Consider the following 14370-nt stretch of genomic DNA (forward strand, 5'->3'; position numbering starts at 1 on the left):
GAATCCTAAGAAGGTCATAGGATCATAGCTCTAGAGTTAAAAAGACTTCAGTGGCCATCTAGTCCAATATCCTCCTTTTGACAAATGGACCAGCAACAAACGGACCAGCACTCAGCAAAGATAGCTATTTGTCCATGGTCATATAGTTATTGTCAGAGGTAGAGTTTAAATCCAGGTTCTCTGTCTCCAAAGCCAATGTTCTTCCCATGATAATATACTGTCTTTCCAAACCTCAAACTAGCTACTGGAAACTGAGATCAAACTAGAAGCCTTTAACTATCAGAATATTGCTGGCTCAACTTCGGTCAGTCATCTTTTATAAAATGGGGGCAAAAAAAAGTACCTATCTCACAAAGTTGTTGTAATCAAATAAATTCATTCATGCAAAACCCTGCCAATTTTAAAGACATACATATACAAGTTACCTATTATTATTATGATGATGATTACCATGGACAAGCTTAAAGTATAAGCAATTAGCCAAGTTATAGATCCTTAGACAAGGAGGTGAACTGACCTCACAGGAATATCTCAGACTTTGTGGAATGAGAACCAGGTCTAAAATATGGTTGAAAGGGGGTGAGAGAAACGATGTATGCCAAAAGGTCTAATCAATCTGAAGAAACCCAAGAACCCAAGAGGAATATTTTTGTCTTTTCATTCATTCATACAGAGGTGTGTCACTGTGGAGCACATCTGTGTGAAGTTTACAGTAGGAAGAAATTGAAGGAACAGTGACATCACAATATTACTAAATATCAACAGGACAAAAGAATAAAACAAAAGAGGACTTTAGGGAAAAGATAAAAATAAAGGCACTGTGAAAATATAGTAGTGACTGGGGAACTTTCATTATGTAGACTTCTACTGGAGATCTATCAGATAAAAAAAGCAGATTTCCTAGGCATTGTCTAAAATAAACCTGAGATCTAGAAAGAGCTCATATCAAAGGGTTCTTAGTATTCCATTACCTAAAACCTTACAGAACAAGAAAGGATGTTCTCAAGAATGAAATTCTAAGAACAAAACACTCCCAGCAAGAAGAAGAAAGCTGTCTAAAGAGACCAACTGGGGGCAGCTAGGTGGCGCAGTGAATGGAGCACCTGAGTTCAAATATGACCTCAGACACTTAATAATTTCTTAATTGTGTGACCCTGGCTAACCTAATTGCCTTAAATAAATAAAAATTTAAAATTAAAAAAATAAAGAGATCGATTGAATTGTGTAAGAAATTTAATTAAAAATAGTTTTAATATCTAATGTTTTACTATATCTGTTGGACCAGACTGATTTATTTGGAGATTTGGATATAGGACACCTGAGAAACCTAATTCCTCTAAATGACACTCTGGAGAGTCTCAGAAAATTACCGGTGAACCAATATTAGTTCTTTGAAATACTCAAATTTGAGTTCATTTGGTCACTAATGAAGCCACTTATATCTGGGTAAGCCTTGTTTACCTTGTTTGTGATGCATGACCAAATGATCATTCTTCTAACCATTTCACAAAAGATGTCAAAAATAACAGAGCTACAGGGGAGCAGATCATGAATAATTCTATGCAAATACTACTAGGAATCAGTGGGAAAACAAATCAAAGTATATTCATCCTCCACTGCAGTTAAATAGTATTATCTTGGTATATAAACAAATAGCCCAAAGTATTTGGCAGAACAAATTAACAAACATTTCTGTGAAAGCTAATTTGATGATATAATGCTTATTTTCTCACAAACTCACATGGCAAACTTTCCAATTTCTTTCCCTAAACACATATTCTATAAAGAAATGGAGAAGATAATGCTAATGGTACTAGAGATATTTTTCATAATCTCATTTTATGTGATTTGTGAATTCATTGACAATGCCTATTCACAACTAATTCATTTGACTAAGGTAAGACACAACCATTTAATAGAGAACCAGTTTATTAACTTTGTTTCATTTTGGGAAGTCTAAAAGAAGTGCTATTTATGATTCAGAAAATGTTGCATGCTAGAATATGTGTACAGACATTGTTTTCTCTTTGTTTGCTGATTTCATTAGGCATCATTAACTCATCAAGATGGTGTTTGTTCTTCTAACAAAGTGATTAGATGGTGCTTTTCTTTGCTCTTTAATCTCCATGGCTGTTATTTCTTCACACCCTTTTGCTGTCACAATAATATCTAACACATTCAGTTAAATAAAGAAGCCATAGAGTTGAAAAAGTCAACTCAGGCATAATCTACTAATTTATTGATCATAGTAGGCTTAAGGACACATGTTTATGAGGCAATATGAGCCCTCAATCTCCAGAGACCTGACAATTATTTTTCATCTAATTCAATGTCATCCTAATGAAGAATGTAAAGTTAAAACAGAAAGGTCATTACATTTCAAAAAGCACATATAATTACCTTCATGAGCCCAAATATGACGTTGAAGATCTGAACCATTCTTCATAAAATAAAAGTCACAATATGGACACTTTACAGCTCTCTTTCCAATCAGTCCTTTGAGTTGAACCCTCCTTCCAAGAATCTCAGATATGGTGCTCATAGAGACCTCTAGAGAAAGAGAACAATAGGTCTAAGTCTCAAGGAAACATTTTAAATTAGCTGTAAAAAAAAAAAAAATGAGGACACCTAGGTGATCAGTAGAAAAACAATGGGCCAGCAGTCAGGAAGAACTTATTTCAAATTCATTCTCAGACCTCTGTTTGTCTTAAACTACTGAAGAAGGAAATGGCAAAGCACACCAGAATCTTTGACAAGTGTTATGATCCATAGAGTCACAAAGAGTCAGAACTGACTGAAAAACAATAGCAAATAAAACATAATAATAAGATTATCTTGATCATTTTTGCCTCAGATCCTAAATGAGACTTAACTATATAAAGTAGTTTTCACTCATTTCATGTCAAGAAATGCTACATTTGAAAAGGTCACATGTTTTTTTCCCCTGTCCATTTTAAGTTTAAATTTGGCTGGTTTTTTTTATTTTAATTACTCACCCTTCAAGTTGTCATTTTTTGGTTTTTCAACTGTTCATTTCATTTCTTTTCTGCTCACTCACTAGCAATAATCTAGACTTCTTACACCAACATTGCAGACAGACTAGAGAAAGATGACAGAGAACTAGAATATATAGGGTTGAAAACCACTTCCAGGTGGCAAATGGCTTCCATTCTGCATTTTGGAGAAGAATACATTAAAATACTGTTGGTATACATATTAAGTCAAGCTTCAGACTTCAAACTAATTATCCCATAGGGATTGTTGTGGTATTGAGACAGGGTAACTAACAGATTTTAAATTAAAAGAAAAAGTTTGAGTTCTGACTCTGACACTAATGAGCTGTGTGACCTTGAACAGATAATGACTAATGCTCTCTTCCTCCTCAATTCATCTTTTTTTTTGGGGGGGGGAGTTTACAAGGCAATGAGATTAAGTGATTTACTCAAGATCACACAGCTAATAAGTATCAAGAGTCTGAGGTCAAATTTGAACTCAGATCTTCCTGACTCCAGGGTCTGTGCTCTAATCACTACATCACCTAGTTGCCCCTTCAGTTCATCTTGAATTTGCTTATATCTATATAACTATTGTACCCCTACCCCAAGGAAAATAACCTGTCCTTTGAGTACAGGGACTATTTGAAGTTTTTATTTGCTTTGTGTTATTGACGTTGTTCCTATATCACCAGAAATTAGTCCTTTAACTTTGTAAAATAAATGAATGAGGATAATATTTTAGCCTGTAAGAGAACTTTAGGTAGTGATAAGTATCAAATTTCTAAAGTAAAGACTGGGAGTAAGTCCTTTTCTCTCCTATCACTTATAATAAGGAAATAAAGTCAAAGTTTAAGAGAAGATACTAATTATACATTTAGGGTTTATGTTAGATTGCTTTCTGTAGGGGTGGGGGAAGAGGGAGAGGGAGAAAAATGTAAAACTCAAAAATAGAAAAATAACTATTGAGAGCTACCATTTCATGAAGTTGAAAAAATAAATAAATATTTTTTTAAAGGGGAAGATGCTAAACTCTACAAAAGTGGGGGTTTCTCTAAAGTTTAAGGTCCAGATATCAATACTACCTCAGCAGTTCTTGCCCTTCAGAGATCAGCCAATCAGCCAATTTCTGGATATTTTCTAAGTTTGTTTGTGTGTGTGTGTGTGTGTGTGTGTGTGTGTGTGTGTGTGTGTGTAAAAGGCAAAAATAAAGCCCCTGCCATCAAGGAGCTGACATTCTAATGAAAGATACAATAAGCAAAGAACTATCCATATAACATGAATGCATTGTAAATGGAAGGTAATCTCAGAAGGAAGGCACTGGTTGTAGAAACTAGGTAACTAGATACACCCCAGTAACTCAGTAACTAGGTAACTAGGACAGCCCTCTCTTTTTACAAAGGAGGAGACTGAAAGTTAAGGAAATTCAATGGTTTTTAGTTCATTAAGTCGCTAGACCCTGAATTTAAACTCGATCCAAAAATCTTTAATGGAATTATATATGTTGGGAAAGAAGTCAGTAACTAGATATAGAGCAGCAAGGAAATTTTTAAGAATAGAGTCAGAAGTTACTGAGCCTCAGTTTCCCCACCTGTAAAATAGGGGGAATAGTGCTTGCCTTTTAAGGTTTTTGCAAGGCAAACAGGGTTAAGTGGCTTACCCAAGGCCACACAGCTAGGTAATTATTAAGTGTCTGAGACCAGATTTGAACCCAGGTACTCCTGACTCCAGGGCCGGTGCTTTATCCACTACGCCACCTAGCTGCCCCAGTACTTGCCTTCTTTACGTCATATTTCTATAGCAAAAGAATAAAATCCTTTGTAAATGATCTATGTAACAATTTTTTAAGGTTTGCAAAGCACTTCACAAATATTAACTCAATGTAGTCTCATAACCATTCTGGCAGATAGATGTCATAATTACCATCTCCACCTTATGGATGAGGAAACTGAGGCTGACAGAAGTTAAGAGCCTTGCCAAGGGTAACACAACTGAGATGGCATTTAAATTCAGGTCTTACTGACTCCAACATATAAAGTAATGCTTTGTTGCAATAAAGTAACACAATATGGAAAAAGGTAAATTACTGCAATGTCTTCCTATTATCCAGAAATGTGTCCCTTAAAAACACATATACACCCACATAAAATAATATAACAAAAAGGAAAAAAATTCTAGTGGCCTGAATCCTGTTAACTTATCTACCTCCCCAAAAAAAGCCATGCCCAAATCTTCACTCTAGAAGCCCCCTACCTCTCCAACTTCCCATCCTGGATTTTGACCTAGTATGTTCACTGCCACCAAGAAGGCTCCTCCTGACCCAGTTTTCCACATCCATAAAATCACACAATATCTGGAACAACCTGAGAGCTTCAGTGTTACTGCTCTGATTGCCTGGCTAGGTTCTCTCTAAAGTGCTTTCTAGCTAAACTAGGTTTGATCCAAAGAATGGCTGCCTTGGCCCAAGTTGTGGCACTAGTGAGAGACAGACATTACAGAGACATGAAAGCTTCCATTTTTAGATAGTGCCATAAAGTTTGCAATGTGCTTTATACAATATTATTTGAAAGTCACCATGATCCTGGGAGACAGGATTTATTATCCTGATTTTGCAGGTAAGGAAACTGGGCAGACAGTAAATATGTTAAGTGACTTGCCCAAACTCATACTGCAAGTAAGTGTTGGAGGCTAGAGTTGAACTCAAGTCTCACTGACTCTGGGTCCAGCACCCTATACAATGTGCCACCTGGCTGCTTCCACATGATTCCTGCTCTTTCACCTCTGAGTTGTGGAGTCAGAAGACCAGAGGTCACAATGTATTAACTAGAGTGACTACGGACTTCGCTTCACTATGCCTCAGTTTTCTCATGTACTACCCAGATTACTGGAAGTTTGAGGAAAGCACTTTGTTATCCACAAAATACTATGGAAATGTGAGTTTTATTACAATATAGTTAGAAAGCTAGGGTTCAGATAATACCTGGTAGAATAGGTCAGGTATACTAAGATAGGTAAAAAGTGCTATATGATGATTTCTGCCTTTAGGGTTCCTGCAAGGCTCAGTAAAAACCCCTCTTCCTACAGGCAAGATTACTAGTTCTGAGGTGAAACTTGTTGAGCCTTTTTCAGGGCTACTACTTTCAGGGATACTTGGTATCCTCCTGTCACTCCACTTTCACCTGTGGCTCCAAGAAGTGGGAGCATGCACAGTGGCCACCCCCTGGCAAAACCATCTTGATGGATGAGCTAAACCAGGTTTAGGGTAACTGACATGCCACAAACCTCTCTATAAGTTAGTGAACTGTCTACCCCAAGCACGTGAAGATGGACCCTGGCATATTGGGCACAGGAGAACAATGTGTTCCAACAACCATGATGGTGTCTGAAGCAGGCTCTATGGAGGACTTAGAGCTTGGTCAGACACAGAAAATACCAAGGTCACCCACTATATTCTGAATCATTGCCAGTAGTCTTGATTTTTGTCTTGCTACTGGACTTAGTTGACTTAGAAAGAAAGAGTGAGGCTGATGACTTTGTGTAACTCTTAAATCCAATTCACACACAAGTCACCATATCACCTTGCAATGTCACTGGTTCTCTTTGAAAACTAAGGATAAACAACAATGTGTTATGAATACTTGGGGCTGCTTGGTAAAGCCATTGAGTCTCTTCTCAAATTACTGTTTTTAAACTACATAAAATAAAATACATATGATTTCAAAAGAAATCAATTATGCTAAAATAGTTATCAAAATATTAATTAAAAAGAATGACAACAAATTCATAACCCCAAATTAAAAAGTCCTGAAAACAAAATTTATATAAGGTTGTTTTAAAGGCTAAATGGTAGGTGGCTATGAATACATACATACATACATACATACATATATATAGTATCTATAACATATGAATATGTATGTGATATATAATATATATTTAGTTTTATAAACTATAAAGCACTAAAAATAGAGATGTATAGATATATAACTGTGTACAGGTGGCACTTAGTTCACATAAGTGTGTGTATGTATTTCAAAAATGAGGAAAAATGTATTAAAGAAATTGGCTTTGGCTTGATTCATTTCATTTGGAATAGTCAATGAACAATGCTATGTTTTATAAAACATATCAATTTGATTAAATATGATTCCTTTGATCAGCATTATGTAAAGTGAAAATTATCTCTCCCTCCATAATATTTCTTCTAAACAGCTTTTACTTACCAGGATGGTTTGTCTTGATATGTGATTTTATCAACCTATCTTCTGAAAATGACTTCTGGCACACTGGGCACGAATAACTCCTTTTGTCCTTAAATAGAAAAAAAACCCCATGATCAGTTAGCAACACTACAAAATATAAACTTGACTGGAAATAAAATCTCTCACTAAATCCACAATTAAGAAGTTCAAATATAAATATCTCTGTTTAAGTTATCAGTAGAATAATTGTTTTAGAAACAAATCTTGAATATCTTGAAGCTTTTGTGAATTATCTTGGGTTCTCCCTCTTCCAGTCTACTGAGCTCCCTCCTTCATGGCTATATTAAGCTCATGAATATTTTCAATACAGCGAGTTTATTAAGGAAACACGAGTAAATGGGGACCAGATGATTTTGCTACTTTACAATAGTTAGGTGGGAGAAGGGAGCATTAACAAATAACAAGAAATGTAGTAATGTATTTGTGAATTTCATTCATAAAAGATAAGTCTTGATGTCTTCTCCTCACCAATATATATTCATCTAGGAAAGATAATTAAAATTAAGGACTAGCAGCAATAGAAAACAATATGAAACTATAGACTAAGATTTGGATGCAGGGACTCAAGGTCATCTAGTCACCACTAAACAAATCATGAATTCCACCTATGATGATGATACCACCAAGAAACAGTAATCTGATTTTTAGATCTACCTACAATGATAAAGACCTCACTTTCCTCCTAAATGGGCCCATTTGACTTTTGGATACTTTTAACTACTAGGAAGTTTTCCCTTATAATTAATTGAAATTTGCTTCCCTTACTGGAAACAATTAGCAAATTTAGCAAAGTTGCAGGATATAAAGTAAACCCTCATAAATCCTCAACTTTTCTATATATGACTAGCAAGATACAGCAGGAAGAGTTAGAAAGAGAAATCCCATTCAAAGTAAAATCAGACAATATAAAATACCTGGGAGTCTATTTGCCAAGGCAGACTCAGAAATTTTTTGAAAACAATTACAAAACACTTCTCACACAAATTAAATAAGATTTAAATAACTGGGCAAACATCAACTGCTCATGGATAGGTCAAGTTAATATATTAAAAATGACAATTCTACCAAAACTAAATTACCTGTTTTGTGCCCTACCAATCCAAATTCCAAAAAATTACTGTAATGAGTTAGAAAAAATGGTAAGTAAATTCATATGGAGAAATAAAAATTCAAGAATTTCCAGGGATTCAATGAAAAAAAGTGCAAAAGAAGGTGGCTTAGCCCTACCAGATGTAAAATTATATTATAAAGCATCAGTCATCAAAACTGTCTGGTATTGGCTAAGAAATAGAATGAGGGACCAGTGAAATAGACTAGGTGCAATAGCAGGAAATGATTATAGTAATCTGCGTTTGATAAACCCAAACAGTTTAGCTATTGAGATAAAAACTCTCTCTGATAAAAACTATGGGGAAAATTGGTAGTATGGAAGAAACTTAGATTAGACCAACACCTCAAACCCTATACCAAGATAAGATCAAAATGGACACAGGATTTAGACAAAAAAAACAATATTATAAGCAAACTGGAAGATCAAGGACTAGTTTACCTGTCAGATCTATGAAAAGGGAAGCAGTTTATGACTAAGGAATAGATGGAGAACATCACTAAAAACAAACTAGATGATTTTGATTGCATTAAATTAAAAAGCTTTTGCACAGACAAAAACCATTGTGACCAAGATCAAAAGAAATGTAATAAAACTGGGAAACAATCTTTACAACTAGTATTTCTGACAAAAGACTCATTTCTAAAATATACAGAGAACTGAGTCAAATTTTTAAATTAAAGCAACTCTCAGGTACCACCTCACACCTCTCAGACTGGCCAATATGACCAGAAAGGGCAATGACCATTGTTCGAAGGGTTGTGGGAAATCTGAGACATTAATATATTAGTGGTGGAGCTATGAACTCATCCAACCTTTCTGGAGAGCAGTCTGGAACTATGCCAAAAGAGCAACAAAAATGTGCATGCCCTTTGATCCAGGAATACCACTACTAGGCCTATACCCCCAAGAGATAATGGAAAACGGTAAAAGCATCCCTTATACACAAATATTCATAGCTGCCCTGTTTGTGCTGGCAAAGAATTGGAAATCAAGTAAATGTCCTTCATTTGGGGAATGGCTTAGCAAACTGTGGTATATGCATGTCATGGAACACTATTGTTCTATTAGAAACTGGGAGGGATGGGAATTCAGGGAAGCCTGGAGGGATTTGCATGAACTGATGCTGAGTGAGATGAGCAGAACCAGAAAAACACTGTACACCCTAACAGCAACATGGGGGTGATGATCAACCTTAATGGACTTGCTCATTCCATCAGTGCAACAATCAGAGACAATTTGGGTCTGTCTGCAATGGAGAATGCCATCTGTATCCAGATAAAGAACCGTAGAGTTTGAACAAAGTCCAAGAACTATTTCCTTTAATTTAGAAAAAACAAAACTGATATCTTATTGTCTAATCTTGCTATCTCTTATACTTTCTTAAGGATATGATTTCTCTCTCATCACACTCAATTTGGATCAATGTACAACATGGAAACAATGTAAAGAATGTCAAATTGCCTTCTGTGGGGGTGGGGGAGGGAAGTAAGATTAGGGGGAAATTTGTAAAAGTCAAAATAAATAAATTCTTTTTTAAAAAAAAGAAATTTTTCTCCTTATAAATGATGACCAAGATCACTGATAGGAATAAAATAAATGAATTGATGTGTATTTATTTATATCATATTTTTAAAATCTCTCTCATTGCTCAGTTATGTCCAATTCTTCATAATCCCATTTAAGTTTTCTTGCCAAAGAAAGCTGGAGTGGCTCTCCATTTCCTTCTGCAGTTCGTTTTACAGATGAGGAAACTGGCATATAGGCATCTAGAGTCACATAGCTAGTAAGAAACTTATGCTGGATTGAGTTCAGATCTTCCTGACTCCATGCCCAGCACCCTATCCATGGCACCACCTAGCTCCCCTTTAAAATTATCACTGATCTCTTAATATCTCAAACCAATTGCCTCTTCTCAATGTTATCTTCCTATGGATGCTTCTCCCTTCCATAATTCTCAATTCTTATTCTTATTAAACTCTCTGCAGCATTTAATACTGTTGGCCATTCTCTTTTTCTATACACTCTCCTCTCTGGATTTTCCTGGACCTGATCTCTCTTGGTTCCTTTCCTTCTTGTTTGATTCCTCAACCTCCTTTGCTGCAGCTCCTCTATCAACCATATCCCATCTCCTAACTATTGATACACCCCAAATATCTAAGCTGAGTTCTCTTCTGTTCTATTTCTACTCTCTCTGGGAGACATCATCAACATCATCATCACCAATTTCAATCATCTCTATAGAGATGACTTCACAATAATCATGTTTTTTGAAAAAGACCACAACATCAGGGAGATGATGCCATGACAACCATGTGAATTTGATTTGAGTGAAGGGATGTTGTAATAAGTTACCAGCTTCACTTTTTCCTCCAGAGCCATCTGGGTCCAGGGGTCAGATATGAATCAGGATAACTGGAGATAGCCCTGGATGTGAGGCAATTAGGGTTAAGTGCCTTAAGGTCTCATAGTAAGAGTCAAGTATCTAAGGTTAGATTTGAACTACTGTCCTCCTGACTCTAAGACCAGTGCTCAAACAGCTATTCTGGACATCTTATATTTATTTTCCACATATTTTACAGATACTTTTAGGTGTGAAGATTGTTCCCCCTGTAATATTTAAGTTCTTTGAGAACAAAGATATTTTCATTTTGTCTTTGAATCTCAGCATCTAACAATGTCTGGCATATAATCGGTATTAAATAAATGCTTTCTGATTGTTTGAGAATATTCCAAATTACAAATGTCACCTGAAATTGAGGAAATAAAATAATGCATGCTTATAGTCAAAAGTTCTTCAGAAAATGAGAGTCTTTTTTCCTCTCCTCTCATTTACTAATGAGAAATTTCTGAGGACTCAGGCTTCTGATTTTTGAGTCCCCACCATTTGATAGCACCTCTCTCAAAGGTAGAACACCACCCTTCAGTGTCTGCCTGTCAATCTTATAAGCCAGTATAAATCTGACCAGTTTAGATTGAAGCTTTTCAAGCTGTTTGTCCAAGTCAACCCTGGAGATTTTTTCTTAGGTCACATCATTAGCCTGGTGCTTTTTAAGCAATCTCCTGTCACCATCCTTTTGGGTTCTTGTTACTGAGAGTTCTTCAGAGTAACCCCATCACTTTTAGCACCAGCTCATCAGAATTGCTGCTCTAAACTCTATTTCAGAATTCACCCAGAGCACTCAATTGGCATTGTGGAGGAGGAGGCCCATCCCATCGCTCTAGTGCTCACCATGCCCTTGTCATTCATGTTGACAGAGATATTCTGAAGGGCTTTGATCAAGTTTACAACAGTATCTCCCTCACAGCTTTAGTGATTTGATTTTCTCTCTCTCTCTGATACTCTGAAAGCAATTTATCCCATAGCTTATCAGGGCCCTTAATTTTCATGATGTCTTTGAAGATTCTCAGAAGGGCACAGACTGTAGGTAAAGGGACCCAGGAGACAAAACCACCTTGATGGAGTCTCAGAATTCATTTGTTCTTATTTCAAAATCTTGGTCTAGATAGGAAATAAAAACCTAAATTGACATACAACTTAAAAGTGATTGTTAAGAGTTTCTCAGGAAGGCAGAAGTGAGACACCCCATTATGACTGTAAAAATGCCCATCCTCCTCCATATACACACACACACATACACACACACATATATATCAGAATGACTTATAAGTGATCTACAACATTTTAGGGACTTGAAGCATCAGCATGGGAATGGTGTGGGAACAAGACTGAGAGTAAAGAACCAAAAAGTTAAGGAAGAGAGAGAGAGAAGCATTCTATGGTGTTTTGTGCCCTTGGGCTAAATGCCTATTCTTCTGCAGCTGAGTCACATATGTCTGGTAACCTCCAAATTAATGACATTCAAACCTATAGGCATTTTGTGCTCACAGACGACAAATGAATACTAAATCTTCCTCACAAAAAAACAATTTTTACAATTTGAGAAAATATAACTACCCCTATAAAATATTTGAAATCCAAAATGGAAATGATATGAATCTAATGTTAATAATAAAAGGCACAGAGAGGTGATAGGCAGCTAGATGAGGCAGTAGATAGATCACCAAACCTTGAGTCAAGAAGACTCCTCTTCCTGAATTCAAATCTTGCCTCAGACACTTACCATGTAACTCTGGACAAGTCATTTAACTCTGTTTGGCTCAGTTTCCTCATGACCCCTAAATGAGGTCACAGAAAATCCAACTCTCCTCCATGCTTCACCGGAAAATATCAGTTTTTAGAATTTAAAGTTCATTTATAACAATATTTTTTTTCTTTACCCAAGATGAAGTTTGAGTACCATTATTGGCTCAAGCAAGTCAGAAATTAGTAAGGACCTAAGCAAACTTCTCTACAGGATTTTATCTCTAAATGCAATCAATTCTGCCTTGCTATTTCATCCTCTAGGCCAAACACAAAATTTGCTCTAAAAAGCAGATTTGAATTTACGTTTTTTTTCCTTGCAAAGTTTGATTGATTGGCCAAGTCTTGATGACTTTGTTAACTTTCTAACAATTACATTTTTTTACCTTTTGCTATTTTTAAGTTAACTTTTTAAGGTTAACTTCTCTTGACTATATTTTATTCTTGTGTAAAATAATTGGAAATAATAACACTTGCATTAATTAAATCACAGGATTACTGTGAAAAGCATTTCATAAATTTTTTTTTTGGTTTTTGCAAGGCAAATTGGGTTAAATGGCTTGCCCAAGGCCACACAGCTAGGTAATTATTGTGTCTGAGGTCAGATTTGAACTCAGGTACTTGACTCCAGGGCTGGTGCTCTATCCACTGTGCCACCTAGCTGTACCCATTTCATAAATCTTAAAGCACTATATGAATGCTATACATAGATATTGGAGGAAGTCATATAGACAGACAGCTCTTGATAGCACTACATTATTACCACTACCACCCCCATGGGTAAACACTTTATGAAGATAATATTGGGATTTCCATATGTAACAAATACTGTCAGAGTAAACAATGAGTTCCAATTTCTCAAAGAAAAAGAATCGCTTAGTCATTTCAATAATAATAGTGCTCCATATCCTAAAGTCTTGCTTTATCAGAACATGTAAGTGGTCATAGGTTCCCAAAGTTTTCTCCAGTAGATCACAAATTCTGAGAAATTTTAGCAAGTAGCAAAGATTTGGTAGCCTTGTCTTTCATTTAAGGTCCAGCCTACCTTCAGAATAGGAAGTTTTATCCAGAATAATTCATAAAGGCTTGTGCTAAATTGTAAGGGGAAAATCACTTCAGGAGAACAGAGGCTCTTTGAAGGCAGGAACTGTTTTTCATTTTGTCTCAGCACACTGATTCACAAAGTACTAAATTAATCCTTATTGGATCAAAATGATAAAATCACAGATCTTCCAAGTTTTAAACTAGAAATTGGTTTGACCATAATCCTAAATATGTACAAAATGAGATCTCCTTGAGAAAATATGTATAAACACACACCTATATGCATATAAATACAAAATAAGATTATATATATACATATATATATATATATACATATAGTCACATACATATAAGATTTTTCATTGTACACTTTTCAGGTGTGTGTGTGTGTGTGTGTGTGTGTGTGTGTGTGTATACACACACACATATATTTGAGTGTATTTACTATGAAAGATTTAATTAAAAAGATCATGAACTTTAATCTTTATTGTCTTCATCTTCTTCCTTAATTCTCATTTACTTATCAAGGAAGTTTTTGTTTGGTTTTTTTTTTTGCAAGGCAATGGGTTTAAGTGGCTTGCCCAAGGTCACACAGCTAAATAATTATTAAGTGTCTGAGGCTGGATTTGAACTGGATTTGACTCCTGGGCTGGTGCTCTCTCTACTATGCCACCTATCTGCCCCATCAAGGAAGTTTCAATGGAAGATCACAGGAAAAATTTTTCAAGACAGACTTGGGAGGAAAGTATATACTACATTAAAATCAATATGATATTTCTTCCTCTTCCATATGCAGTTTACTCTACATTGCTCTATTTT

At 35.7% G+C, this 14370-nt stretch overlaps 1 protein-coding gene across 1 annotated transcript in view; it reads right to left on the bottom strand.

Moving 5' to 3' along the window:
• ZFAT (zinc finger and AT-hook domain containing) overlaps window positions 1-14370 on the bottom strand; it is a 284095-nt gene that overhangs the window by 129717 nt on the left and 140008 nt on the right. Inside the window, exons 8-9 of the mRNA XM_074202542.1 lie at window positions 7217-7304; window positions 2401-2550 (exon numbers count right to left, since the gene is read on the bottom strand). Coding sequence (XP_074058643.1) covers window positions 2401-2550; window positions 7217-7304 — 238 coding nt within the window. The remainder of the gene's footprint in view (window positions 1-2400; window positions 2551-7216; window positions 7305-14370) is intronic.

This window comes from Macrotis lagotis, chromosome X (assembly GCF_037893015.1).
Source record: "Macrotis lagotis isolate mMagLag1 chromosome X, bilby.v1.9.chrom.fasta, whole genome shotgun sequence".
Lineage (NCBI taxonomy): Eukaryota > Metazoa > Chordata > Mammalia > Peramelemorphia > Peramelidae > Macrotis > Macrotis lagotis.